Consider the following 26,563-nt stretch of genomic DNA (forward strand, 5'->3'; position numbering starts at 1 on the left):
AGGTACTGTACAAACGCAGTGAAATAATGGGACAGAAAGTGGCAGAGGTGTGAGAGAATCCATGACTATGAACTTGCTTCATCACTCTGTTCTCCTCCCCACTGAGAGCTGGTGTGTGGGGAGGGTACTGGTGCACTATGGCTGCCGTGACCTCATCCAGGTGGGGCTGCACATTGGTGGTGGTGGAGGGGATCTCCATTACCTGTAAAGTGCTTTGAGTGGAGTGTCCTGAAAGCGCTATATAAGTGTAAGGAATTATTTAGTTATGACAGGCACCATGGGAGGCCATGGTAGAGTGAATGGATGGAATAATCTGTATAAGTCAGGGTAAAAATGCCAGTGTACATTTACCATGGGAAAGCAGCTGTCAGAGGAGTTTGTCCTTCACTGATGAGGGAAAAGCCTGAGGTGTGATTTGCACCATTGGGGACACAAGGAAGACGTATTGATTGTGAAGTGGGACACGGGCAGGACCGGGGGCAGGTTCGCGCTGAGAGACGTGGGCTCGGGCTGGGAGGTGGGTGGGGTCACTGGGAGCAGCCCCCACCCCCCGGTCTGGTTCTCCTCAGGCGTGTATCTTGAGCAGCAGGGAAGCGTTACTCCGAGGAGAGATGCGATTATGACAGCAGCGTCATCTGCAGCAGGTTCTGTCTGCAACCTCTCTGACCCAAGAGCAGAACCCGCCTCTCATTCGTGGATCAATGTTTCCGGTGAACCGGGCTTTGATAGAAACACAGGAAAACTCACACCGTGCCACCCCGGTTTCTCTGGCAACACTGCTGCTCTCCCTGTTGCCGTGGATACGGGGCTCCAAGGCAGGCTCGCTGTGTGACACAAAGAGGTTATACCCCTGGACTGGAAAACTGCCACCTTCTATCTGATCTAAGCACATCTCAGCAGCTGGGCTTGGTCTTTACTGGCTTGAGATAAGGATGAAACAGATTACTGCTGTAAGTGGACCAGTTCCAAAACATCTTGACCAATGCACCAGTATTGTTGACCAAGGCAGATCTCTTGTAAGTGGTTTAATCCTTTCGATGAGACATTAAACTGAAGTGCTGGACTGCTTGGTAATTACAGACCTTGTGGCACTGTGTGAATTGACTCTGGTGTCCTGGCTAAGGTCTCTTCTGGGCTAGAATAGTGTGTCCTATCTAATGTTCCCCCTTAATTCAACTGATGAAGCAGTTTCTCTCTCCTGCACCTCATCTGCTAGCAGCGGGGCTGCTAGTGCAGGAGGTGCTCCACTGCAGTGGTAGGCAGAGTCATGTAATTATAGACTTCTATATAGACAGTAAGACTTATGTTAAATGACAGGTTATGAAAACGAGGCTTAGATCAAACTGTAATCTTAATGTTTGTAGAACGTAATCTTAAAGGCTTAAATTCAAATCCATCTCTAAGATGGCCTATGAAAAATGAAAGGGGATTTTAAGAAAAAAATCAAAAGACTGAGAGCACTCCATATGCTTCATAATAGGGCTAAGTATCAGAGGTAGGTAAAGCGTTTAAGGCACAGCTGAAATAAGCAATTAGAAATAAGGGAGACTGAAAAGAATATCACATTAAAGGTAAAACATGCAGAATATTTTTCCAGTACTACAACTGTAAAAGTGGGACAGGTTAATAATAAATGAATGCCTTCTTACAGTGCTTTATCTGTGTAAGAATTATAAAAGCAGGAAGAAACACAAGAAATGTACAAGTTAATAACGAATTTCTAATAGAATATATTAAATAAATAGTACGCTTTATACTAAATAGCGAACCTACAGATGTTTACTAGGGAAGACATCAGTATCTCCATCATGCCCAATGTTATAAAAGTGTTCCATCCATGTTGCAGAGCACTGCCGCTTCTGTGAGTCACTCCTGTGAAATAGCTTATGGGGTTTTTCTTAGATCAATTGGCTAAGGTTACTAAATGAGCCGGTGGGCTTTCTTACTGGAGGGGTTTCCTGCCAAGCCTAGATAGAAGCTGGGAGCTGGGCACAGGCTGCCAGGCTAACCAACACCACTGTCCTGTCAAAGGAGACTTAAACAGTACCAGTCCACAATACTGAGGAACCAGCCTGGTACCAGTCCACATTACTGAGGAACCAGCCCACAGCTCTGTGGTACCAGTCCACAATACTGAGGAACCAGCCTGGTACTGGTCCACAATACTAAGGAACCAGCCCACAGCTCTGTGGTACCAGTCCACGATACTGAGGAACCAGTCCACGGCTCTGTGGTACCAGTCCACGATAATGAGGAACCAGCCTGCTACCAGTCCACGATACTGAGGAACCAGCCCACAGCTCTGTGGTACCAGTCCACAATACTGAGGAACCAGCCTGGTACTGGTCCATGATACTGAGGAACCAGCCCACAGCTCTGTGGTACCAGTCCACAATACTGAGGAACCAGCCTGGTACTGGTCCACAATACTGAGGAACCAGTCCACGGCTCTGTGGTACCAGTCCACAATTCTGAGGAACCAGCCCACAGCTCTGTGGTACCAGTCCACGATACTGAGGAACCAGTCCACAGCTCTGTGGTACCAGTCCATGATACTGAGGAACCAGCCTGCTACCAGTCCAGGTTACTGAGGAACCAGTCCACAGCTCTGTGGTACCAGTCCACAATACTGAGGAACCAGCCTGGTACTGGTCCACAATACTGAGGAACCAGCCCACAGCTCTGTGGTACCAGTCCACGGTACTGAGGAACCAGCCCACAGCTCTGTGGTACCAGTCCACAATACTGAGGAACCAGCCTGCTACCAGTCCACGATACTGAGGAACCAGCCCACAGCTCTGTGGTACCAGTCGATACTGAGGAACCAGCCCACAGCTCTGTGGAACCAGCCCACAGCTCTGTGGTACCAGTCCACATTACTGAGGCACAATGCTGAGGAACTAGTACCAGCCTGCAGCACCAGTCCCAGCTCTAATTTGCATTCTAATGAATTCCTCCGTTTTTAATTTTATCAATAAATACCTGCTGCCACCATGAATATACCATGAAAGATATTGTTTAAGCTGTTTACTGTTAGCAGGGATTCACAGAATACTCTATCAAATTTGCAAATGTTTTGACAGTGATGACAAATCTGTCTGTGTCTTTCCTGAAGCGTTATTACCGTCAGCCTGTATCATTAACTTGACAGAACAGGGCTTTTAAGCAGAATCTGTCTTTTGCCTTGGAATCTGAATGTAAGTTGAAGGATTTGGGGAATTCTGGTCCATATGAGAAGAAATGAAGGAGAACAGTATCTGGGAGAGGAGGAATATGACCCTGATGTTGGGAATGATTTCAAACACTGCCTGTGTAAATGTTTATGAGAGATTTACAGAGATTGAGATCCCCACCAGGAATGAAATAGGCAGATTCTTGTCTTTAATTTCAAAGCAATAAAGTACTAAGGAAAAGCCTGAATAAAAGTGCCTCCATCTCTATTATGAGATTTTCTAGAACAATATTAAAACAGAACTTCAAATAAACTGTTTGTATGTTGTGTGAATTTAAGATTTTAATTAAAATACTCATCACCCCTTTCTGAGAATAAGAGAACACCCATTTTCCAATAATCTTGAGATTGACACTTATTTGTTTTTCCTTTTTCGTACAAATATCTTGCTGGCTGTAAGGGATTTGGCAAATAATAAAGCCATACATCACATCTATAGGCCTTTCTACAGAATTGCCACATACATCTTTCCAGACAAGCCTCATGATTTATTTCCCAAGCGACAAGACCTGATGTTTGTATCATCCGACTGCTTTGGAATTGCAGAAATGAACTGATGGTATCTTCACACGACAGTGATACAGTACAGGCATTAGGGCCCCATGTCTCCAGGTCAGACTGCCCTGGCAGTACAGCAGAACGCCGGGAAAGTGTTTACCCATGTTTGTCTCTCTGTTTGGCAGAAACACTCTCGTGGACAGGTCCTTCTTGACCTGGTGTGTGAGCATCTCAACCTGCTGGAGAAGGACTACTTTGGCCTGACGTTTTGCGATACTGACAGCCAAAAGGTTAGTCCTGTCTCGCGGAATACAGGCCTGGTCATTGTGAAGCCCACGGTAGGTCCTTGAGTACAAGTTCAATTCAATTCAATTCAGTTCAGTTCAATTCAAGGTGCTTTATTAGCATGACCGATTGGTACATTCAGTGTTGCCAAAGCAAAGAAAAAATGAAATTCACATGAAACAAAACAAAAAATAAAAGTAAAATAAAATCTACAGACATTTACAACAAAGACATATCATAAAATATTTACATATACTGTAGACAGATGGAGCATTATTGGGAGACAGACTCACTGTTCCTTAGGCTGTGACAGGAAATCACATACTGGGCTGCCAGTTCAACTAAGTTCCCTCCTCCCTCTCCCAGTAGGATTGGGACCTGTTGTGATTCTGGCAGGTGTGGGAACTCTGGGTTAAGATTTCTGAATTTAGGGAAGAATGTTTCTCTAATCCCAGAGTATCTGTCACAGTGCAGTAGGAAGTGCACCTCTGTCTCTATCTCTCCCCGCTGGCAGTGGGAGCACAGCCTGTCCTCTCTGGGCAGCCAGGTCTGCCTGTGTCCAGTTTCTATGGCCAGGCTGTGGTCACTGAGCCTGTACTTCGTCAGGGTCTGATTCTTTTTGTTAAGTTCAAGTTCTCTCTATAGTCCTGCAGTTTCCAGTCTTCGTCGTAGAAGAGCTCTGTGTTTTCTGGTTTTAGTTCCAGCAACGTTCTGGACGGCCCACAAACTGATTTCACTTTTGTTTCATAGTTGTGCCACTACATTTTGGTGACCATGCCTTTTTTGTCGCTGCTCCAGTGTTGTGGAATGACCTTTCTCAGACTGTACGAGAGATGACTTCTTTCACTCTCTTCAAATCTAAACTTTAAACTTACCCTTTTATCAAGGTCTACATCTGATTTCCTACGTCTGTGAAAACCTCTATGCTCTTGTTTTTTGCTTCGTTTATTTTGATTGTACTAATCTTTTTCTTTATTCATGATGTACAGAGTCCTTTATAAAAACATTTTTTATTATTATTATATATTTTCTTTCAGCTCTTAAAATATTTTATGGGGTTTGTGATTGATATCGACCCTTGTGCCAATTTCTGAGGTTCAGAACTCCTGTCCACCAGGTGTGTGATCAGCAATATGAGCCCACTGGACTTGAACAGAAGGAAAAACACTTACTCAGGGCACATTTGACACACTGTCTTTCCCACCTGTGTCTATTCCTCATCAATTGATCACCTATTAAGAGCTGTGTAGCCAGGAATAAGGGATAAGGGAGCAAATTCTTATAAGGTAAGCTAGGGAGACACAGTCTTAAAGGTTTTGGAAATAACATAGGTTTACTAGAGTATTTTCATAACCAAGGCCCATGTATTGCAGAATAAAAGTCTAAACAAATAAGCTGGTCAGGTGCAGGCACCAGTCAACCCGGGTAATCAAGGGAGAGCTGGAACAAAAACCAGCAGAGGAGCTTAAGGACTGGGATTTAGAACCACTGACCTAGGCCTTACAGCATGGTTCGTCTCTCCGGGGTCTCTGGGTGCCTCTGGGTTTTCATTTCCAGCTAACCTGTCAGGTATTTAATTGAGCCCTTATTTTGAACTAACCGTAATCTGCATAGCTGGAAACCTTATCCAGTTCATTTGACAGTATTGCACTGAATTTTAAGATGCGTACGTAGTGAGAAATCACAATAGGAGATATTATGATGAAATATTTTAGTATATTAGTAACTTCCAAGCTCATAAGTAGTATACTGTAGTTCAGGGTTCAATTAAGTTAGGACATAAACCAACAGGTCTGTGACATCCTTCCTGAAAACATATAGTTACAAATTTAGAATAGTAATAACAACAGGAACAGCACAAGATGAACCTCAGGAACTCTGGATTTGTCGCTACATTTACCCTACAGAGCAAATAAATGACACCAAACACCACCCACTGACCAGCTGACTGGCAACATGACCCCCGAAACAGCTGCTCTCTTCTTTTGTTCTTTTGCTGAACCTATAGTTGTTTGCTGAACACTGTAATTGTCGCTGATTCATTCCCAGTTTGCCCCTGAGTGAGACTGAGTTTAAAAGGAGTTTAATAGCCTTGTCATTCTGCCTTCAGGCAATTATGTCCTGATTGTGTGCTGGGCTTTGGGATTTATTCCTCCTTCTCTTCAACACACTCCTACGCCACTGATCAAATAGCTCCCCTCCAGTGCTGTTACTGGGTGAAAATGTTCCTCTCGGTTAATGTTGTGATCCATTAACAGAGAGCACCCCGCTCGGTCTGTTCAGACTGGGCTGTGTGCGGTGACAAGAGCATTTTACAAACTGGGTTTATTCCAGTCACATCACCCCTGGTTTGTTGCAAACCGAATGGCATATATTCTGTATGATTACTTAATTGGCCTGGTTTTTTGGCCGTTCATGAGCCTTATTAAACCTGATGGGCAGCAATTTGGTATTGGGGGCGAAGACAAACTTTATGCAGTGCTCTGAAGCCCATTGCTGAAACACTTGTGCAATGCTGAAACAGTTCCCACCTCACTTACTCACTTAATAATCAATATTAACTTCATAACAGCAATTCTTTGGCTCATTCTATTGGAGTAGATGTGTACAGGCAGATAGCAAATCTATCTGCTCAGATGCAAAATGAGAGAGCTGGCTGTCGGGATGACTAAAGACTGGACTTTATTAGACTATGCTTGTGATATAACATAACCACACCAAGAAATTAAAGGTGAAGGACTGAAAAGATCAGAGGATGATGACAAAACAAAATCCCCTGTAAAGGAGTGGGATTTTCAAAAGTGAATTCAGCTCCTTGGGCAGATGGTGACCTTAACCTGTGTGCGCTTGATTGAAATGTCATTTCTGAGCTGAATGTTCGAATTGTAACTCCATATGGAGAAGGATTTATTCCATTATGGTTTCCTGAACTATGACAGACCTGTAGCAGATAACACAACAATCAGTCCTGTTATTCCCTGAAGACAGATGAGCTGGAACCCTGAATTTAAAGCAGAAGCTTTGGTGTCTAGGGTTTGAGACATTCTGTGAAGATCCGAGCACTAAAATTATGAACTGCTCTTGGCCTTTCAGACGTTAAATTGTATCAATCACATCGTTGATCGTTTCAGCTCATCAATTTATTTAGCAGGCCTGCTTACTCAGATTGGGAGGCGATTTTTCTGCAACAGTGACATCCACAGCGTACTTTCGAATTAAATCTGAAGCATATAACAAGGCTGACAATGTTTTTGCCCTCGTGTTAGGCTAGCATTTGAACTTGGGTGAATGTTCTTCCCTGCAGTGGTAGCCGTTGTAAGGCTGTACAGCAGCAATTATCTTTAGGGGAGGATGGTCATGTGTGCTTTTGACTCACGTGGGTTGGTGTGTATTGAGCCCAGGTGTGGTCAAGAGACCCAGCAGAGAAGGCGTGTTGGACAGGGGTGAAGGCACCTGTCTGGGGCATGTCTACTGAGCTGCGGCGCCTCTGATGCAGGAGGAGGCAGCTATGCAGATCAGACCTGCTGCGAGGAGTCTGACGGTGCAGTGTGGGGTAGTTTAGCACTGCGGCTGGGCAGCAGATGCTCCAATTTGCACTCGCTGCCCCGTGCTGAAGATCACAGCAGGGCAGGCGGATTCCTTCACTCACTCAGTAAACGCAGGCAGGATAGGCTGCCACTTGGAAGCTGGAGTAGCCAGCCAGCTGAGGTATTTGAATGCAGTCTGAATGTCAGGGGCTGGCGTGCCTGGGGGCTGAACACTGTATCAATTTGAATTTGTCTTCTGTGTTTCAGAACTGGCTGGACCCCTCCAAAGAGATCAAGAAACAGATCCGCAGTGAGTGTCTTTCTTACTGGGTGTGTCGCTTACCGTTCAACCAGGCCTAACCCTGGAGAAAAGCTGCTTACAGTTGAAGTGGTTATCTTCCTATAACCATCTCTTGACACCAAGATTTAAAACAAAAACAAGAAATATCCTACTTTTACTTCCTTTTTATTGTTCCAGATAGGAAATTTGCTTTGCAGGCAGGTAGAAGACATAACACAATACATTTAACACAAGATGAACCCACTAACATATAAGAGACATTTAGTAGGATAAGAAAGAAAAACACTTGTGTGAAAATAGAATCAAATATACAGTCAATTGTGCAAATTAAGGAGGTTAATAGCTGTGATAATTAAAGATAACTTAGATCTCTTGCATCTGAGTTTAAATAGTAGTTTAAATCAATGCCCAGATGGAAAGATGCCCAGATCCAAGGGGAGGTCATGCAGTCAGTGATTATATAGGCACTGTCTGCGAGCTGTAGCTGTTGTGCACCAATAATTTTGCTTCGCTTGTTACCAGTTGTAATCTCTAATTGCTTTGTGCTTAATGCTGATGCTCCCTTCGATTTCCTTCTTGAAGTGGGTATTTTGTTGAAATTACGCAACAAAAAAAACAACAAAAACAGAGCCGCAGCATGGAGACAATCAAGACTGTCAGAAGTTTTCAGTAATAGCAGTTAATGTAGTGATAATGTAACAGAGGGGCAGAGACTCAGGATGATCAGTGTCAAGGTACAGAGGCCATCTTCTGTTGACCTAAATGCTCTCTTCATTTTTTATCAATGTGAAGCGGAGCTAGTTTGGGCACGGTGACGTCATCGCCCTCCCTGCGCGTAGCAGGGACCTCAGCCGCCTGGGGGTGGGGGAGGTCTCCTTTAGCTCATGCAGCTGGCTCCCTGTTGTGTTACGCCGGAGGCCCGGCTTCGCGCCCCAGGTATTGTGGGACGAAACGGGCGGGGTGGAGCGGCGGAGGGCACGTGCCCGCGCGGAACTGTGACAGTCCCAAATGTTAAACATAATGTTGTCACCGGTACGGTGGCTCTCTGTGGGGTGCACTGTGGCTCAGGATCTGTGCCTGTGGCTGGAAGGTTGCTGGTTCGTATCCCGCAGCCGGCAGAGGAATCCTACTCTGTTGGGCCCCTGAGCAAGGCCCTCAGCCCCACCTGCTCCAGGGGTGCTGTATAAAATGGCTGACCCTACGCTCTGACCCCCAGCTTCTCTCCCTGTCTGTGTGCCTCATGGAGAGCAAGTTGGGGTATGAGAAAAGACAAATTCCTAATACAAGAAATTGTGTATGGCACAATAAAGTGATCTTATAAAGCCTAGTTTGCAAGATTGAATAGCTGTGTACCAGCGAGTGTGCAGTGAGATTCAGACACATTCCACCACTAACGCCACTGAAACAACACTTCCACAGTAACAGAAAAAAAGTCCCTTTTTGCTTTAATGAGACTGGAAAAGCCCAACAGAACCTGACAGCCTGTCAGAAGCTAGTTTTCTCAACACGCAGCCCTGCGAGCTCTTTCTGGATGTTCTCAGCAATTGCACTCAGCTTGTATTCTTGTCTCCCCGTGTCTCCAGCTGGCCCTTGGCACTTCAACTTTGCTGTGAAGTTCTACCCCCCTGACCCCTCTCAGCTGACCGAGGACATTACCAGGTAGGCACAGGTATCACGGTGCCCCTGCTGTGCCTCTCCGTCTTCCTGCACTCTTCAGTTCCCTCTCTGACCTCCGCCTACGGGCCCTGTTCTCCTTCTGCTTGCTCTCTTCCTCCTGCCCACTCTCTCTCCTCCACACTCCCCCTCTCTGCTGTCTCAGCCTGGCCACACGCCTTCTCAGCCAGAAGCAGAGCCAAAGAGAGCTCTAGAAACTTAGCAGCCATTCTGCATCAACACATTGGAGTTTGTGCTCCGAGTATAATGTACAGCGGTGGAGGATCGGCGCCTCACTCCCAAAGCCATCTAAGGCTTAGTTAGGACTGTATCAGCGTTGTTACCACCTTGTAGCCCAATTTTGTCAGGTCTCAGAAGCTACGGAAGACTGGGCTTGGTCAGTAACAGCATGGGAGACCTCTAAGGAAAACTATGTTCCTGCTGTAAGTGGTGCTGGTAGACCAGCAGGGGGCACTTTTCTCTTTGGACCAGAATTTATGGACCAGTTCACCAACACAGGGAGGAAGGACACTGTGCTGTAAGACGTGCTATCTTACTGCTTGGTTATGAAAGGTTCATTGACACTGTAAGGCTAGGGGTGTTAACCCTGGTGCCCTGACTAGATTCCCATTCTGGGCATGAACAGCCTTGTCTCCCTTAAAGTGCTTTTCAATTTAAATTTCTCAGTTCTGCTCAGCTGGTTCAGGGGGAGATGACGTGGGTGTGTGTAAATGCTCTGGGATCCTGTGAAATGAAATGCTCCGTATAAAAATTGCAAGCCAATTTGCTTATTACCACAAAATGCTATTTTCGTAGCTCGTGTGACAGAAAGGGGGGTTTCTCATTTGATCAGCCTGTAGAGGAACTCAGAGAGACTGCTGGTTAAGGTCTATAGTCTGGAAATTCGAGGTCCTAGGCTGTGATGTTGTTATCAGCCTACTTCCTGCGTGGGGAGCAGTTTAGTCTGTGGGTATCCTCAGTTTCTTACACACACCAAAGACCCTGCTGGCTTGCAAGATCTCTGCGAGTTTTCTGTTGTTGACATGTTGTTGACATTCTGTTGTTGTATTGTAAATTGCGGTGGTGTAATTTATTGTATCCTAATTTTTTTTTCCTTTTTGTTAATCGAATCCCTATAAATTCCTGTCCTTCTCCTGTTCTATCCGAGCTATAATGAGCCTGCAGACAAAGCATTTCATTGCGGACAACAGCGTTGAATTATACTGTACTGTTTGTGCATTGACAAATAAACCTTGATTGATTAATTGATTGGAGAGTTGCACCACTCGTCCATTCGATTAAGACTCTGCTGCAGGCACTGTGGGGCTCACAGCATGAGAAAAATGGCAAACGGCTCATTGGAGCGTATTTCCAAGAGAAGATGTTTGCTTCTGTAGTGATGGGGGGCTTCCAACGTTAGGCTGAGCTCGATGACAAGTCAATATTCCATACTGGGGTGTAGGAAAAGAAACAATATCAGTACTGGATTTGAAAAAATACACTTGTGTACAGGCCCTCTGAGAGCTCAGATGAGGCCCAGACCATTTCACATTGTGAGGCCTCCTCATTGTTTGGGAAGAGAGGTAAAAAATATTTTAATGTAAAGAATGGCATGATGGGAAGATTAAGGCGGGCATTTTGAAACTCCTAAAGAAGGGTAGATTCGGCACTGAAAGGGGGCCATTTTTTCACTGCCGTGGACTTTAGTTGAGAATCACGGTATATGGTAAAAGTTCCAAATTCAAGTCGGGAAACACAGCCAAAGGGTGCAAGTGGAGGACCATGTACCCTGGGCTGAGGTGAGCCCCCCCAGTGAGGTGAGGCCTGGGCCAAATGACCTTGCTGTCCCCCCTTCTCGTAGGCCCTGCTTGTGGAAAGAGGTCATGAGCTCAGATTTAAAAATGGCTTTTACAATTTGGCCCCCCTATAGTGCTGGTTATTAAGGGTTTATTGACACTGTAAGGCTAGGGGTGTTAACCCTGGTGTCCTGACTACATACCACTCTGGGCTTGAACAGCCTCGTCTCCCTTAAAGTGCTTCCCTATAGTGTTGTTGCCCTCCCCGGTGGTCTTCATCCTTCCTTCATCCACTCCTGGCCTCACCCTGCCTCTCGCCGTCCTCTCGCAGGTACTACCTGTGCCTGCAGCTGAGGGATGACATCCTGTCCGGCCGGCTGCCCTGTTCCTTTGTCACCCACGCCCTCCTGGGCTCCTACGCCGTGCAGGCCGAGCTGGGGGACTACGACCCCGAGGAGCACGGCACCGACTACGCCAGCGAGTTTCGCTTCGCCCCCAACCAGACCCGCGAGCTGGAGGAGCGGGTCATGGAGCTGCACCGCAACTATCGGTACCATCGCTAGGGCCGGGGGCAGGTGATGGCCCTGCGTTCAGGGGACTCGTCCGGCCGCAGGTTCTGGGTTTCGAAAAAAGTGGTTTAGCGCTTTTAAGAAGGAGGTTAGAATTAGGGTGACCGTGGTTAGTATTGCTGCCTCGCGGGGCTGGGGTCGTGGGTTCGAATCCAGGGTTTGGGTGTATGTGCTGTCTGTGTGGAGTTGGTATGTTCTATATTTCTTCTGGGTGCTCTCGTCTCCTCCCAAAGAAAAATGCAAAAGAAAGTCAAAAAGGCATGCTGGTACGTTAACGGCCTTCTGTCAAACTGGCCCTGGTGTGGGTGTGTGTGTGGATGTGTGTGTGTCTGAGTGTGCCCTGTGATGGACTGGCATCCCATCCAGGGTGTAACCTGCCTTTCGCCTGCTGTTTGCCAGGATAGGCTTTGGCTCCACCTCAGCCTTGTATTGGATAAAACGGTTAGAAAATGGATAGATGAGGGTTAAAGGTTCTGCTTTATTTGCCTTATATAAACTTTTCTGAATGATGAACCCTCAAAATACAGACTGGGAGCCCTTACAGATTTGTAGTATAGTGAAATACGTCATTGTGTTACTCGCCCAGGACAAGCGGCAGTTCATGAGAGCCTTGGTTTTTTGCACTAATTGAGTACAGGATACAGTAGTGAGACAATATGAATAACTGAAATGTATCCGAGCATGTTATTTTTAAGAACATAAAAACATGGTAATGACAGCAAACGAGAAGATGTTACTTGGTCAGTCTGGCTTGTCCAGCTGTTGGCAGGTTATAGGCCTTGTGATGTCATCCAATTATTTCTTGATATATCCCTGGGACTTCAACATTACTGTGTTAGATGGCAGGGGTAAGAGGCAGGACAGGATCTGCATTGCAGCTGCAGAGAGAGTCTGCAGTCTCTACTGTGTGTTCACCTCTGCATGTGGCTTTACTCAGACTTACTCAGACGTGGAGAAACTTGTATTCTAGGGTGCTTTCAATCTGTGCTTTAAATTCTGTTTATGGATCAATCAGTATGATTTTGGCCCAAGTCCAAAGTTGAAATTAGTTCATTTGTGGGCCCCTATACTGAAGAGAAGTCACATCCAGTCCGCCTCTGATAGCGAGGAGCTCCTTTTAATACATTCTCACTTCAGACATCTTTAGTCACTTTTAAAGATGAGATTTCAGTGATTGATTTAAAGCACAGGGTTGAGAACCTGCTCGGACAAATTCTATTGCTCAATCCAGTTGGCACGTAGGTCCTTGTATAACCTGTTTTTTTTAATTCTTAATGAGAATTCTGTTTTCTAGAGGAGTTGTCTTACTTGTGCTGTGATTGTTGTTGTGTCCAGGGGCATGATACCTGCTGAAGCTGAAATCAACTTCCTGGAGAACGCTAAGAAGCTGTCCATGTATGGGGTAGACCTGCACCATGCCAAGGTAAGCATCCTGGTCACGTTCAAGAGTCCGAGCTTCCCATCAACCACTGCGGCCCAGTACCTGCTGGAGCTGTGCTCCCTCTGGACATCCTGATTTCTGATCCCAGACCAGTCTGTTCCTGCCCTCTCTGTGACTGTAAAGGAGTGAATTAGGCCATCCAATGTCCAAACAGCAAATTTCCAAGACGTTGGTGTTAATATTGCAAATAGACGCATGCTACACTTTCTCCCTCTTTCTTCTCTTGCCGATTTTATCCCTTTGTTGTCCTCCTCTTCTGCTTCTCTTCATTTAACACCTCCCCACGCACACTTCAACACCCCGCCCACTCGCTCTCTCTGTCTCTCCCATGGGCAGGACTCCGAAGGCATCGACATCATGCTGGGAGTGTGTGCCAACGGGCTGCTCATTTACCGCGATCGTCTGCGGATCAACCGTTTTGCCTGGCCCAAGATCCTGAAGATCTCCTACAAGAGGAGCAACTTCTACATCAAGATCCGGCCAGGCGAGGCAAGCCCTGGGACCACACCGGCACCGCGCACAGTCACCGCCTCTCCCCGCGTTGAGATTATATCTCTGAAGAGCCATGCTCTGGCATGGTCCAGCTGTCCAAGAGCAACGTGACCTTTGAGGGAATGGGTCTTGCTCCTGACAGTACTCGGACTTCAGATGTCAGCATCATAGCTGCACTGTTTAGTGTAGCCTCAGCTACAGCCTGTTGACTCAGGACACATTGGAGAGTGAGAATGGGAGACCATCCTGACGAAATGAATAGGAACTGTGCAGTCATAGACGACTGTTAATCAAGCAGTGAATTCACTTTAGTCTTGGGATAAAGCAGGGATTTGCAAGGGGGAATGGAAGTTTTGGATCTATGTCTCCTTGTATGAGATGACAAAAGGGAAGTGTAGAATACAAAAAAGTTTGGAAGGTGTTGTAGTTGTCCTCCTGTGATGGCTGCCCTGAAATCCTGGCCTATTTTAATACCTCCTCTCAGCATGCCACACCTTGGCTGCAGTGATATATAGTAGGAAGGACGCAGTGGAAGTGGGGTGTGGTGTCTCCCAGGACTGCTCCCGCAGGAAGGTCTACAACGGGAGAGGAGACTAGGATCTCTGGCTCTTCCAGAGCTCCATGCGGTATCTTGCTGCAGTGTGTTTTATTCTACCAAGGGTGGCCTCGTTCCTTCAGCTCAGGCAAGTCACAAAGGCCTGTGAAAAGAGTCAGGACCACAGCATAAAGAGGTGCTTTTTCCAGGTCTGGGGCAGCTGCCAGCCTTCTTGTCACGTAGCCGAGTTTCAATTGTGATCATGAGATGCTGAATAGGAATGTGTGCTAGGAAATACCAAAGCAGTTAAGACTTACACAGCACCAGGGCGAGGGGATCAGTTTTCTTGTTAGTTAAATGCTTGTTTGTTAGTTTTCCTTTTTGCCTGTTTCGCTGGTGCTGGCCATGAACCCCACTCTTTCTCCCAGATGCACTGGTAGATGATAGCTCCGGGAGCGCTAGCTCACAGCTTGTACTTCACCGCGTTGCTCCAGAGCTCAGAGCGTTCTGCCCAAGGCCAGCAATAAATAATTGTGAGCTCTGTGTCTCCTGCAGAGTGAAAAAAGTCTAGTAAGCGCACTTTCAGACTTCTTGGCAAGCAATAGCTAAGAAAGAACTCTCTGGGCTCCGTGACAATTTCAGTATGAGTATTATGCAGCAGGTCAATTAAAAAAAAAAAAAAATGAATATATCCCTGTACAAGTCTGGTGTCACAAGTTTATTATTATTTTAGCAGTTTATTAATGTATTTGGAAGACCTCTCTTTGTCCTTCCATAAAGATTACACCTTACTTGCAGTATCCTTACTGTGGTGCTCAGTGCCAGAGTGTTAGTGCTATTATCCTGTTGTCTGACTGCCCTTCTCCTTCCCCAGTACGAACAGTTTGAGAGCACCATTGGCTTCAAGCTGCCAAACCACCGAGCTGCCAAGCGCTTGTGGAAGGTCTGCATCGAGCACCACACCTTCTTCAGGTACACACCCTGCGCCTGAACCCCTGAAGGGGCAGCCTGTCTCCAGCAGGCGACTGGGAAACTGGCACCGCAGTTCCAGAGGTTCTCCCTTCATTAGTCAGTCCTGAGTCAAGGACAGGGAGTTTCCCGATTCTCATAATCCTCTTTTCTGCCTGCCTGCTTCTGTTCACACAGCAAAGTGTACAACTTTTGGACTGTGATGCGGCTAAGCATAGCACCGTTCCTGACCTTTAACTTATTGGATGTGCTCATGTAGGACACAGGAAGAGTTGAGCTCCAGGTTTGGGTGCTGTCTGTCCAGTCTGGATTGTCTGGTGGCAGTTTGTAATCTTGCTATCACAGAGGGGGGCTGCTAGCTCTGCGATGGCGTTTTTTTCACAATGCACTCCCAGGTTAGCTCCAGATCGTGTCAGGCTCACAGACCCCGTAGTTTGGCAGGGAGCAGATCTTTATAAACAGTTAACTTGGCATTAAATATATTTTATATTATATCTGTGTAATAATCTGAACCCTGTCTTAATAATAATAATAATAATTCCTTACATTTATATAGTGCTCATCGTCTATAACATCTCATCCAAAGGACGGCACCTTTTGTATAGTGTCCCCGTCACTATACTGGGGCATTAGGACCCACACAGACTGCAGGGTGAGCGTCCCCTGCTGGCCCCACTAGCACCTCTTCCAGCAGCAACCTTAGTTTTTCCCAGGAGGTCTCCCATCCAGGCACTGATCAGGCTCACTCTGCTGAGCTCCAGTGGGGCTGCCGGCTATGAGTTGCAGGGTGATATGGCTGCTGGTATATCACTAGCCACCATATCACCGGGTCTTGAGTTTCCATGTGGTTCACTTTTAAACAGACAGTCCATCCCTGATGGATCTGGTGGGCTGTGTCGATGATCTGCATGACCCCGCAGGAAGGTTGATCTGAGGTGGTTTTTCTTCCATGTTTCCACGGATCTCCTGCAGGTTGGTGTCCCCCGAGCCCCCTCCCAAGGGTTTCCTGGTGATGGGCTCCAAGTTCCGCTACAGTGGGCGGACGCAGGCACAGACCCGGCAGGCCAGTGCCTTAATTGACCGCCCAGCGCCTCACTTCGAGCGCTCGGCGAGCAAGAGGTACCTGCTGTCGCGCAGCATGGACGGAGGTGGGTACAGCGTAGGTGTCACAGCCACACACTCTCCGGGTCTGTCAACCCATGCCCCCCCCGGCTTCAGCTGGCTTCTGAATGCACGAGACCCTGCTGGGTGTGTCATTCCGGGAGCTTTAAAAATAGGCAGGACCAGGACCACAGACACATCAATGCACAGCTGTGAGCTTCACAACTAGTGCTCTTATGTTTACAGTGAGGGAAACCAAAAATTGACCCAACACCAGAACAAAAGCCTAGCTCTTCGCTGAGCTGTCAACTAACTTCTTCAGCCCCTGACTGTGGCAGCTGGGCAGCTAAGCTGCTTACCAGCCTGAAAACAATTGACCTTTAGTCTCTTCCTAAGACTTTACAGAAAAACCCAAGTCTGTCTCTGAGACTCTTCACAAGTAACCCAAGTCTCTCCCTGAGACGTGAAACAAATGCTCTCAGGGAAGACTCAGTAATAATAATAGTTGCTTACACTTATATAGCGCTTTTCTGGACACTCCACTCAAAGCGCTTTACAGGTAATGGGGATCCCCTCCACCAGTGTGCAGCCCCACCTGGATGATGCAACGGCAGCCATAGTGCGCCAGAATGCTCCCCACACATCAGCTATCAGTGGGGAGGAGAACAGAGTAATGAAGCCAATTCATAGATAGGAATTATTAGGAGGCCATGATTGGTAAGAGCCAATGGGAAATTTGGCCAGGACGACGGGGTTACACCCCCTCAACTCAGCTTTCTCAGACTTAATCACAAGTTCCCTGGTTCCACTGTCCTTTGCTTTCTGCTTTTTAAACACTCACCTGACCAACTGTCTCCCTACGAGGTAACATAGAGCAGCAGCAGCCCATTCTGCAAAGGTTTCTGGGAAATGTGGTCCAGACGAGGCTGCCATCTTGTCTGAACTGTCTGTGCCCTTACAAGTAATAAAGGAAATGGAGAGCAGGGCTTCCTAAACACATTCAGCAGGATGTTCCCTTTCTTAAAGCCCCCTATCAATAGGGTCACCCGTCACCAGGACATCTGATTGATTGATGAAATGGCCATGGGGTCTTTAATGACTTAGTTGTCAGCTTTAACTTCTCATCTTAAGTTGGCACCTCCTACTGTACAGTGTTCTTAGTCTCCTTGCTTGGGCACTGGTTTGGATGTTATGTAGACCAGAGGGAAGAGCTGATGGCATCAGGTAGTAACACTGCTGGTATAAAAGCACACTATGAATGATAAAATGCCAGCTCTAATAGGTAACAGACTGATTGAACTAATTGAACACACTCATTTGATTTGCGCTAATACAAGCAAACGTAGCAAGTGAGTCATTGTTGACTTGATCTGTGGAAAGCTGAAAGGAGCTATTTGGCAAGAGACATTGCTGCAGAGCCTTAGAACACTATGCACTGATTACCTCACAGCGGTTAATCAGCAGGGGGCAATATTACTGAGTAAACAGCAAAGAATCTGCTCAAGCTGCGTCCATTTTCTGCTTTTCTGTTCTTACTCGGACCTAGCTCTATTGTATTACTAAAGTTACAATATTTTTTTTTATTTTTTATATTATACTCCTAGTCAGCCTCACCTCCACAATATAGCCCATCCTGCCCTGCCAACTCGTGCCCCACCCTACCTACCCTTGCCCCACTCTGCCAACTCCTAACCTGTCCCACCCTGCCTTGCCAACACCTGAACTGTCCCTCCCTGCCGCTCCTGCCCCACCCTACCAACCCCTGCCCTGCCAAATCCTCACCTGCCCCACCCTGCCCTGCTAACTCCTGACCTGCCCCACCCTGCCCTGCTAACTCCTGACCTGCCCCACCCTGCCCTGCCAACTCCTGACCTGCCCTTGACGTCTCCCACCCTGTGTCTTCTCCTTCTTCTGTCCTGCCTTCCCATGACCCACCCTGCCCTCTCGCACCCTGGCCTCGACCCCCCCGCCCCCCCCCCACCCTCTCCTGTGTCTCTGTGTCTTCCTCTTGGCATCTCTGACCTGCAGATTTCTCCTGCCCAGCCTCCGCCCTCGACGAGAACCACGACGGCGTGTCTCAGCGCAGCGCCAGTGAGCGCCAGCGCCGCCGCTCAGAGGACGAACAGGAGGGCGTCACCACCCCCACCAAGATCAAGGAGCTGAAGGTAAAGCAAAGCCTGCTGTCCTCACAGGCACAGGGGGGAATGAGCTGGACTGGGTGGGGGGTTGCAGGTTTCAGACCCGGGTGCCTGAGTCAGAGCAGTGCTGTACCACGAGTCTGTGTTCACTGGATTAAAGGCATATGGCCTCTCCTTGTTTCTGAAACTATAATGCAAGTGATGGATGACATCGTGCACTACAGCTTATAGACCTGAAGCAACATGTAAGAGACATGCAAAGTGCAGAAGAGATTGAGCTTCAAATCGCTGATGCTTTCCTCTCCCTTTCGCCCTTCTAAGAAGCACAGTCCCTCCTGTTTGCCTCCTATAGCAGACCTGCTGCAGAGCTCAGCTATTTGGAGGTGAATCAAGGTCTTCAGCTTTGTACTGCCTGCTCATCACCACACGAACTCTGCTGTCTGTTTCTTTCTTTCTGTCGCTGTGATGTCAGAAGGAAGAGTCATCCAATTTCATGACCAAACAGGAGGTACTTCTGTCTTTAACATCCGCCCATCCTAATGTCACCTTTTGTGGGGGTTAATCAGCCACAGTACCCCCTGCCAGGCTGTTTCTTTGGTTCCTTGTGCTCCAATGATCTGGGGTTAGCCAAACCCCCTGTGTGCCTTCCCAAGGAATCAGACCTGTCTCTGAGACCTTTTAATCCACCTAAAACCTTTTCTTCTTATTCCAACCACGCACGTGCCAGAAGTCAACACATCTACTTCCTGAGCTCAAGCTGGAGTTACTTGAAGTGTGTCTATCTCATTGTAAAAAACATATTGCTCTGGAGAACTAAAGACATATTTTGCTGTCTGTGCAGTCTTGACGGGTCTCACATTGCACATCTTAAGGATAAAGCAGGAACTCTGAATTTGGCTTTTCTGTGCTACCAAGAGCTGACCTTGTTTTTCCAAAACCCTTAAGCATGAGATATAACGCACTAACCAGGATGGGAAACACACTTGCAGGTTATCATACAAACAGGTATCAGTGATGTTTTCCAGAGTGATCTGGGTGCACTGAGCGTTCAGAAAAGCTCGGAGTGCATGGTGTGGGGAAAAGCACAGTCGCAGTGGTAGCAGCTGCCTCTCTGGATGAGGAGAATGAGGCAGCAGGAAGCAGCTGGAGAGGGTGGCAGGATTCTCTCAGCTCTCGGTGCATGAACGGCACTGAGGCGGTATTTGAATGATTCTGCTTTGAAGAGCTGATGAGTTATTAGTCATGATGTGCTGTGGAATACCGTTTCTTCCATAATAAAGTGATTTAGAAATGTGCATTTTCTTCAACGCTAGTTATCATCCTTTATTTTAGCCTTATGTTTTTTCACGTTATGTTTCTGTTTCCTTAAGGGTGGAGAGCGGCAAAGATCAGCTTCCAAACGGGGGGTGTCTCCTCTTAGACCCCCCATAGTGTTCCCCATATTGGGCCAGTCCATTTTGTGTCTCTCAGTGCATTTTCCTAAAGTCTTTCCCAACAATTGCCTCTGAACCTTAGGACTTGTCCTGCCATGCACATTTAATAGAACTATTCCAACCAAAGCTGGTGCCCTGGTTGAGGAATAGTTGAGGATGTAGACCATTGTCAGACAGGCTTCAGTATTACAGAACTTACAAATTATTCAATAAATAACTATTTCTAAAACTACAGTTATTTAATATTAGTAAGACTTTACCTGAAGGACTCAGTGTATAGTGTCACATTAATGAGCTTACCCTGTATGCAGTATTAATGGCCATTTGGTTGACAAAAGTGGTAGACTGTGGTTCTCAGTCCTGGTCCTGAATTACTCCCATGCCTGCTGGTTTTTCTTCCAACTGTTCCCTTAATCGCAGGTGCTAATTGCTGCCAGTAATTGACCGGCTTGTTTGATTAGGCTTTGTTCTGCACTTAGGCACTTAGGTTTCGAAAATACCGTAGTACAGTGGTTCTCAGTCTTGAACTTGAGTTGCCCCTGTGTCTTCAGGTTTTTGCTCCAGCTGTGTTTTAATCACAGGCTAATTGACTTCATTTTTTTCCATTTGAGGCTTTTCAGCTCTTGAAAAACATTAATGAGGTTTGTAATCGGTATAGACCTTGCGATAATGCAGTGAATTTCACACTCATTCAGGTGGGTGTGCTGAAGTATAACCAGCGGGAGGTGAGAGGTTGGAGTGACCGCATATCAGACATTTCTGTGTCCTCAACTGACCACCTTTTAAGAGCTGTTTAGAAAGTTCAGGAGAGGTTTCATAAAATCCCATGTTCTAAATGTGTCAGAAATAATGCACTATAAAAGTGGGGGCATTTTGGAAACATAGGACTGAGTACTGCCTGAAAAAGTACTCAGAAAAGAGTATAAACCAGCAAGCTGAACAGTCACAGGCACCAAGAAGCGCTGATTTGCTCCAAGACCAGAATGGAGAACCACTGTATTTAGACACATAGTGAAGCAGACATACAGTAGACACAGAAGAAGAAGCAGAAGATACTGCATGAAAAGTGTGTTCAGATTCCCAGCGACCATTTTACTGCTGTCTGTAGAGTCTGTTGTTTTCTCTGGATTGGTTTGTTTCTGGGGTTAATCAGAAAACAGCACTTATGCACTTATTAATCAGAAAACAGCACTTATGCTTTGAAGAGTTGATGAATTCAAGTAGCAGAACAAGTATGCAAAAAGTAATAACTAAATGTTGAAAAGCAGATGACAGCCTGCACCCTGTGGATAAGCAGATGTTAGAATCGTGGGGCCTGCATATTTAAACTGCAGTTGGAAAAACGAATCCACGCGAATTGTCTGTTCTAGGAGATTATCTTTGGAGAGATCACACCATTCCTCCCTGCTGGAATGTGTGCGTCCCTGCCTAGCCACACAGCTGACGGAGAAGAAGCAAAAAGCTGTTTTTGAAAAGCTTTCCTCTGCTGTGCTTAATTAGCCCAATATCTTGATAAAAGGGAGACAGCCCTTTTCGTTTCATGGAAATTAAAGCCCGTGCCTAAGAAGGCAAGGGAGTGATATATCGGCTTTCTTGGAATTGCTGTACTGACAGAAAAGGCAACGGGACGTCTGAGCTTGTTTAAACCAGTCTGTCGACAGTAGTCTTAGCATGTTTTTATTACACCTGGCCTCACTCCTTTTTTTAATCCAGCTCCAGGAAGAAAGAATCTAGCTGTTTCCTTTCGTACATTTTTTTCACTAAACTGCTTTCTCTCTTTAACTTTTCGCTGTCAGGAGGACGCGGAGTCTCCAGCTGACAATAAGCAGGAGGTATCTTGTAGATGGTGGCCAGTGTCTGTCTGTCTGTCTCGCTGTCCTCAGCGCTGTCTTTGTGCTGTTTTGGATCATTTCATTACAGTTCAGCTTGTATTACAATTTAGAAATTTTTTTTTGTACCAATGGGTTCCAAAGACCCTCTTATTCTTTTGCCACAGCTGAACTGCACACATTCTTCTGTGGAATGGAGACCAGTCCAATGTTTCTGAAGCTGTAAATGTCAATCAATATTGTGATGCAGCCTTAGGCATCAGTCTGTGTGTGTGTGTGTGTGTGTGTGTGTAAATAGAACTGTGATCCAGCCAGTGTGTCTGTCTGGTCTCCGTGTCTGAGTATTTCCAGGCTGAATGGCATGCCTGAGCTGACCTGTACTGTACTGTACTGTACTGTCTGTCTGTCTGGCTGCTTCCTGACTCAACCTCTGTGATTTCCCTCTCTGTCTCTGCACTCCCCTTTCACCACCTCAGTCGGATCAGGAGTCAACCCCTCGCCACAAACAGGAGGTATTTTTGTCACTCCTCTGTGCACAGACTGTGAAGTACTGTTCCTTTGTTTGAACCTGCAGACTGTATTCCATCCACACAAGTGACTCCCACTGTTCTGTCATTGCAGTAATGAATATGTGAGACTCTGGCATGACTGTCTGACCCCCCTGCTCTTGTCTATAGTGACTTTATTTGGTTATTCCCGGTGCCTGTGGAGATGAGTGGGTTGAAAAAACTTCCACTACCATTCCTTCCAAAGCCTTTAGCTGTGGAACAGTAAAGACGAGGCTCACAAGATGCTATTTAACAATGCCTAATTCAGTGGCTCAGCTTGACTTTCACAGTAATTTACATCAGTGGGAGGAAGTTAAATAAAAATCTAGTAGGTTGATAAAGAAATCAATTAAATGTCTTCTGAATGAGTGGCAGATGGATTTTGAAGTAATTTCTTTACCAGCTGTCGGGGACAATTGTAGCCCTGCAAATTCTGGGGGGGTTTCCATGCTGTCCAGCCCTCTGAATTAATCTGGAGAGTCAAGTTCAAGTTCATGTTTATTTGTCATTCCAGCCATATAGAAGTATACAGTGGAGCGCAATATTGTTCCTCCTCATTCACAGTGCAAATACAGCCAGGACAGACAGGACCCTGACATAGACATTTATTAAAGTTTAGATTTATTCAACTTTTAAAGATGAAAGTCTCTGATTGTATGGAGGTGTCGCCCATCACAAGTCAACGCTTCCATTCCGATTAAATGGAAGAGTCAGACAAGAGCATTGTGCGGTTGATGGCAATCCATTTTTCATGGACGTGAATGTCGTTTGCTTTTGCTGCCTCATGCAGACCGGCCCTCATGGTGGATTTCTCCCCCCCCCCCCGCCCCTCTCTCTCTCTCCCGGGGGCAGTTCCTGGACAAGTCCGAGGACATCCTCCTGAAGCACCAGGCCAGCATCAACGAGCTGAAGAGGGCCCTGAGGGAGCCCAACAGCAAGCTGGTGCACAGGGAGAAGCGACTGTCGGGCACCTCCCCAGGAGGCACACCAGAGAAGAAGGCTGTGAGTAGGGGTTTCGGGTTCGAGCCCATCGGCTTCCTAGGCCGCAGCTTCATTATGATCCAGGCTTCTGTTTCGGGGGCTTGGGTGCTGAGCTGATGCCTCTCCTTTCGGGAGGGGTGTTGGTATTGGTGGTACTGACTCAACAGGGTCACAGGGGGTCTTCCATCCCCTGTAAAAAGAACCCGTCATGTCAAATCTGGAGGAGACTGCTTTGGAGTTCATTGAACCGAGCAGGATCTTGATTTTCGCTCATTCTGTATTTACCAGCAATTGAAATTGTTCTGTGCGCTGAACGTGTATTGCTATGAGAGTTCAGAAAGTGTTTAGTCCTGAATACAGGGACGTGTGTGTGGGCGCATCAGTGCTGTCGAGTTTTAGTCTTGTTCCTTGTATTTGATGGTGTTTGGCTTTGCAGATATCACAAGTAAGGGAATAGAGGGCAAAGGGCATGTTTCAGTCACAGTCTCTCAAAGAAAGTCTGGTTTTATTTATTATACAGTTTCGAATTTTATTATTTCGAATATACAGTTGAATTAATTGGAGGGTTGTGCAATGCTCAGATAAATACAGCGAGGTGATTGGGAGTTTTTGAAAGTGTTTAGAGGATAATTGTAATTGGCTGGGTGAGTCCCAAAGCACTTGAAACATGCAGTGTGAAACCTGAAGGCAGAACACAGACACAGTGGAGAAGCAGGAATCCAGCAGGATGAAACCAGTGTGACAGAGACCAGCACACCAGCAGCATTCTGATCAGCAACAGAGAAAGGTGCTGCTTAGGGTGAAGCTTCAGGTGGGAGAATAACGGGATGGAAGAGAAAACATCAGTTTTGTGCTGATACGGTAGCAAAATGCAAAACAGCAGGTCCTCATCATAAAAGATCTGCAGCAGAAGTGTAGCAATGCTTATTTAATTAAAAAAACAGTATGTTAAAACAGTGGTAAACAATTACAGTTTTAATGTTAGGCATGATTTTGTTAAATTTCATTTTGTTTTGTTACAAGATAAGTAATAAATCTTGTTACCTTAGTAGTATGGATTGCTTACTTTCAATAAGTATAATTCTTATATTTTTATCAAGTAGATTCTTGCTCACAAGGATTTGCTCAATCCATGTGTCAGTCCAACAGTGTGTCTACTTTTACCTGTTTCATTTTGTGCAGATATGAAGTGGCAGCTGAAATGTTTTCTGACACACTGAGCTTTGTCAATACGGTGCAGTTTGTTAGTTATTCTGTAATAGACGAGACACCCTTGTTCATCTGATGTCTGAAACGATAAGGGTATCCGTTGCTTCTTTGAAGTTAGAGGCAGAGAATCAAATCTGTCTTGTTCCTGCAGCTGAAGTAGATCTTATCTTCCTAATCGAATACTGACAAAACTTTGCAGACGCATCAGATAATGTGTAGTGAGAGGGTCTGTGCAGTCCTACACAATAGCAAAAGGGCATTACATGTGGTAGGTACAGGGAGTGGACAGAAAATGGAAACACCCAGGTACAAGGCACACCAAGTATATTAAAAACAAGAGCTTCCACACAGGAGTGGCTTGTGTTAATTAAGCAAGATCCCAGTTTACTCAGGGTCATATATGAATATGCTGGACAGATCTGGTTGCTTATAATTATTTGTTGCATTGCTGCAAGAGAAGACCTCAAAGGGGAGATTGTTAGGATGTTTCAGTGACCAAGGCAGCTCAACTTACTGATGTGTGTTAAGGTGATGTCAGTACAGAACTCCAAAGGAAAGATCTCATCAGCGTAGGACTATAGTGGGTGGAAGTATGTGCTCGGAATCATGATATCTGTGCATTAATTCAAACTACAAGGCAAAACAGGCGAGCAACTGCAGATCAGTTGACTGCAGATTCCAACCTGTGGCATGAGCAGCCGGTTTCAGCAAAATGGTCTGTGGAGAGCTCCACACAGCAGGATCCCCTGGTCAGGTGTCAGTGCACAAACCACTCATCACACCTGGAAGAGCACATTTGCAAGTTCAGTGATGCAAAGAGCACAGGAAAGGGGTGAGATGCATTATTTTTTGACCATGATCTCTACAGAGTGTATGTGTGGTGCCAGCCTAAAGACTTCTGCAGCCCCGAGCTCTCGGTTCCAACAGTGAAGGGTTCTGGTTATTCTGTAATGTTGTGGGGTGAATTCCCCTGGCATGGTGCACTTATTCTCCTAAATGTTTGGGACAATGCTTTACGCTGCTTAATGGTACAGAGTGATCATATTCAACCCACGTTGAAGCATTCCTTTCCTGGCGGGAGGAGTATCTACCAGGATGACAATGCTGCCGTCCACTGTGGTTCCCCAGTGGTTTCTTGAGCCTGATGTTATCCATGTGTCATGAGCTTCTCAGTGTCCAGACTGGAACCCAGTTGAACATGTATGGGATATTCTGGAATGACACCTGAGATGGTGTTTTCTGGTGGAAGAATGGTTCTGCATCCCTCCTGCAGAATTCCAGCCACTGACAGATTTTAGACCACAGTGCATACGCTGTACTGGCCAGGCACGGTAGCTCGACGGCCTGTTAATTGACGTGACTGTGGTGTTTCCAGTTTTTGTTCATTATCAACATTTTGAAAGTGGTGTAATGGAAATGACAGTGGTTTTTATGAAAAGCGAATGGGATGATTGAGAAAGAATGCAGTGGCCAAAGATCCATATTTTGAACTTTCTGAAGTTTTCTTGCGAACTCATTTATGTCACGTTGTGACAGAATGGCCCCAACCCAACCAGGTGAGCTCATTACAGACGTGTAGATAATTACTTCCCACACTACTCACTCATTTGTATTAGTCCCACTCACATTGACACTAATTACTGTCAAATTTCCCCTCAGTGTTCTCTCACTTTCGCACTGTTTTTTTGTATTCACACTCATGTTACTCTTTCAGTAATCAGTAACTCAGTCTTCAGATGGTTGTGGTGGTTGTGGTTATGTACTCACCCCTGCCAAGAGCCTTCTCTGGACCAGTGTCTCCTGCTCTCTGGTCTCACAATCGCACTCCCTTTACCCAATGTTCTCTTTTCACACAAGAATATTTCATCTTTTTTCTCTCACAATAACTTTTTCTCGGATGGTCTGCATTTATCCAACCTGGGCCAAGACACCAGTCTTCACTCAGGACCAGCAGACTGAGAAGCTGGACAGGCAACCCCACCAGAGCTGGGAGAATACTGGCTGTGTCTCCTGCTCTCTGGCTTCT

The 26,563-nt window shown here is 46.2% G+C and overlaps 1 protein-coding gene across 21 annotated transcripts in view; it reads left to right on the plus strand.

The window, feature by feature from the left end:
* The window catches only part of LOC148648028 (band 4.1-like protein 1), a 101,231-nt gene that overhangs the window by 51,431 nt on the left and 23,237 nt on the right, over positions 1–26,563 (plus strand). For 15 of the 21 annotated variants that reach the window (XR_015926796.1, XR_015926797.1, XM_088608138.1 and 12 more), the window contains 12 exons: positions 3,916–4,020; positions 7,810–7,852; positions 9,427–9,502; positions 11,624–11,842; positions 13,197–13,284; positions 13,639–13,791; positions 15,204–15,301; positions 16,271–16,446; positions 18,428–18,564; positions 21,767–21,802; positions 22,276–22,311; positions 23,200–23,349. Coding sequence is in view for 19 of the 21 variants with exons in the window: in XM_088608138.1 (XP_088464264.1) it covers positions 3,916–4,020; positions 7,810–7,852; positions 9,427–9,502; positions 11,624–11,842; positions 13,197–13,284; positions 13,639–13,791; positions 15,204–15,301; positions 16,271–16,446; positions 18,428–18,564; positions 21,767–21,802; positions 22,276–22,311; positions 23,200–23,349 (1,317 nt within the window). In the remaining 2 variants the exon portion in view is untranslated. The remainder of the gene's footprint in view (positions 1–3,915; positions 4,021–7,809; positions 7,853–9,426; positions 9,503–11,623; positions 11,843–13,196; positions 13,285–13,638; positions 13,792–15,203; positions 15,302–16,270; positions 16,447–18,427; positions 18,565–21,766; positions 21,803–22,275; positions 22,312–23,199; positions 23,350–26,563) is intronic. The other 6 variants (XM_088608142.1, XM_088608143.1, XM_088608144.1 and 3 more) reach the window with 6 other exon arrangements.

Source organism: Lepisosteus platostomus, chromosome 15 (assembly GCF_059453375.1).
Source record: "Lepisosteus platostomus isolate fLepPlt1 chromosome 15, fLepPlt1.hap1, whole genome shotgun sequence".
In the NCBI taxonomy this organism is placed as follows: Eukaryota; Metazoa; Chordata; class Actinopteri; order Semionotiformes; family Lepisosteidae; genus Lepisosteus; species Lepisosteus platostomus.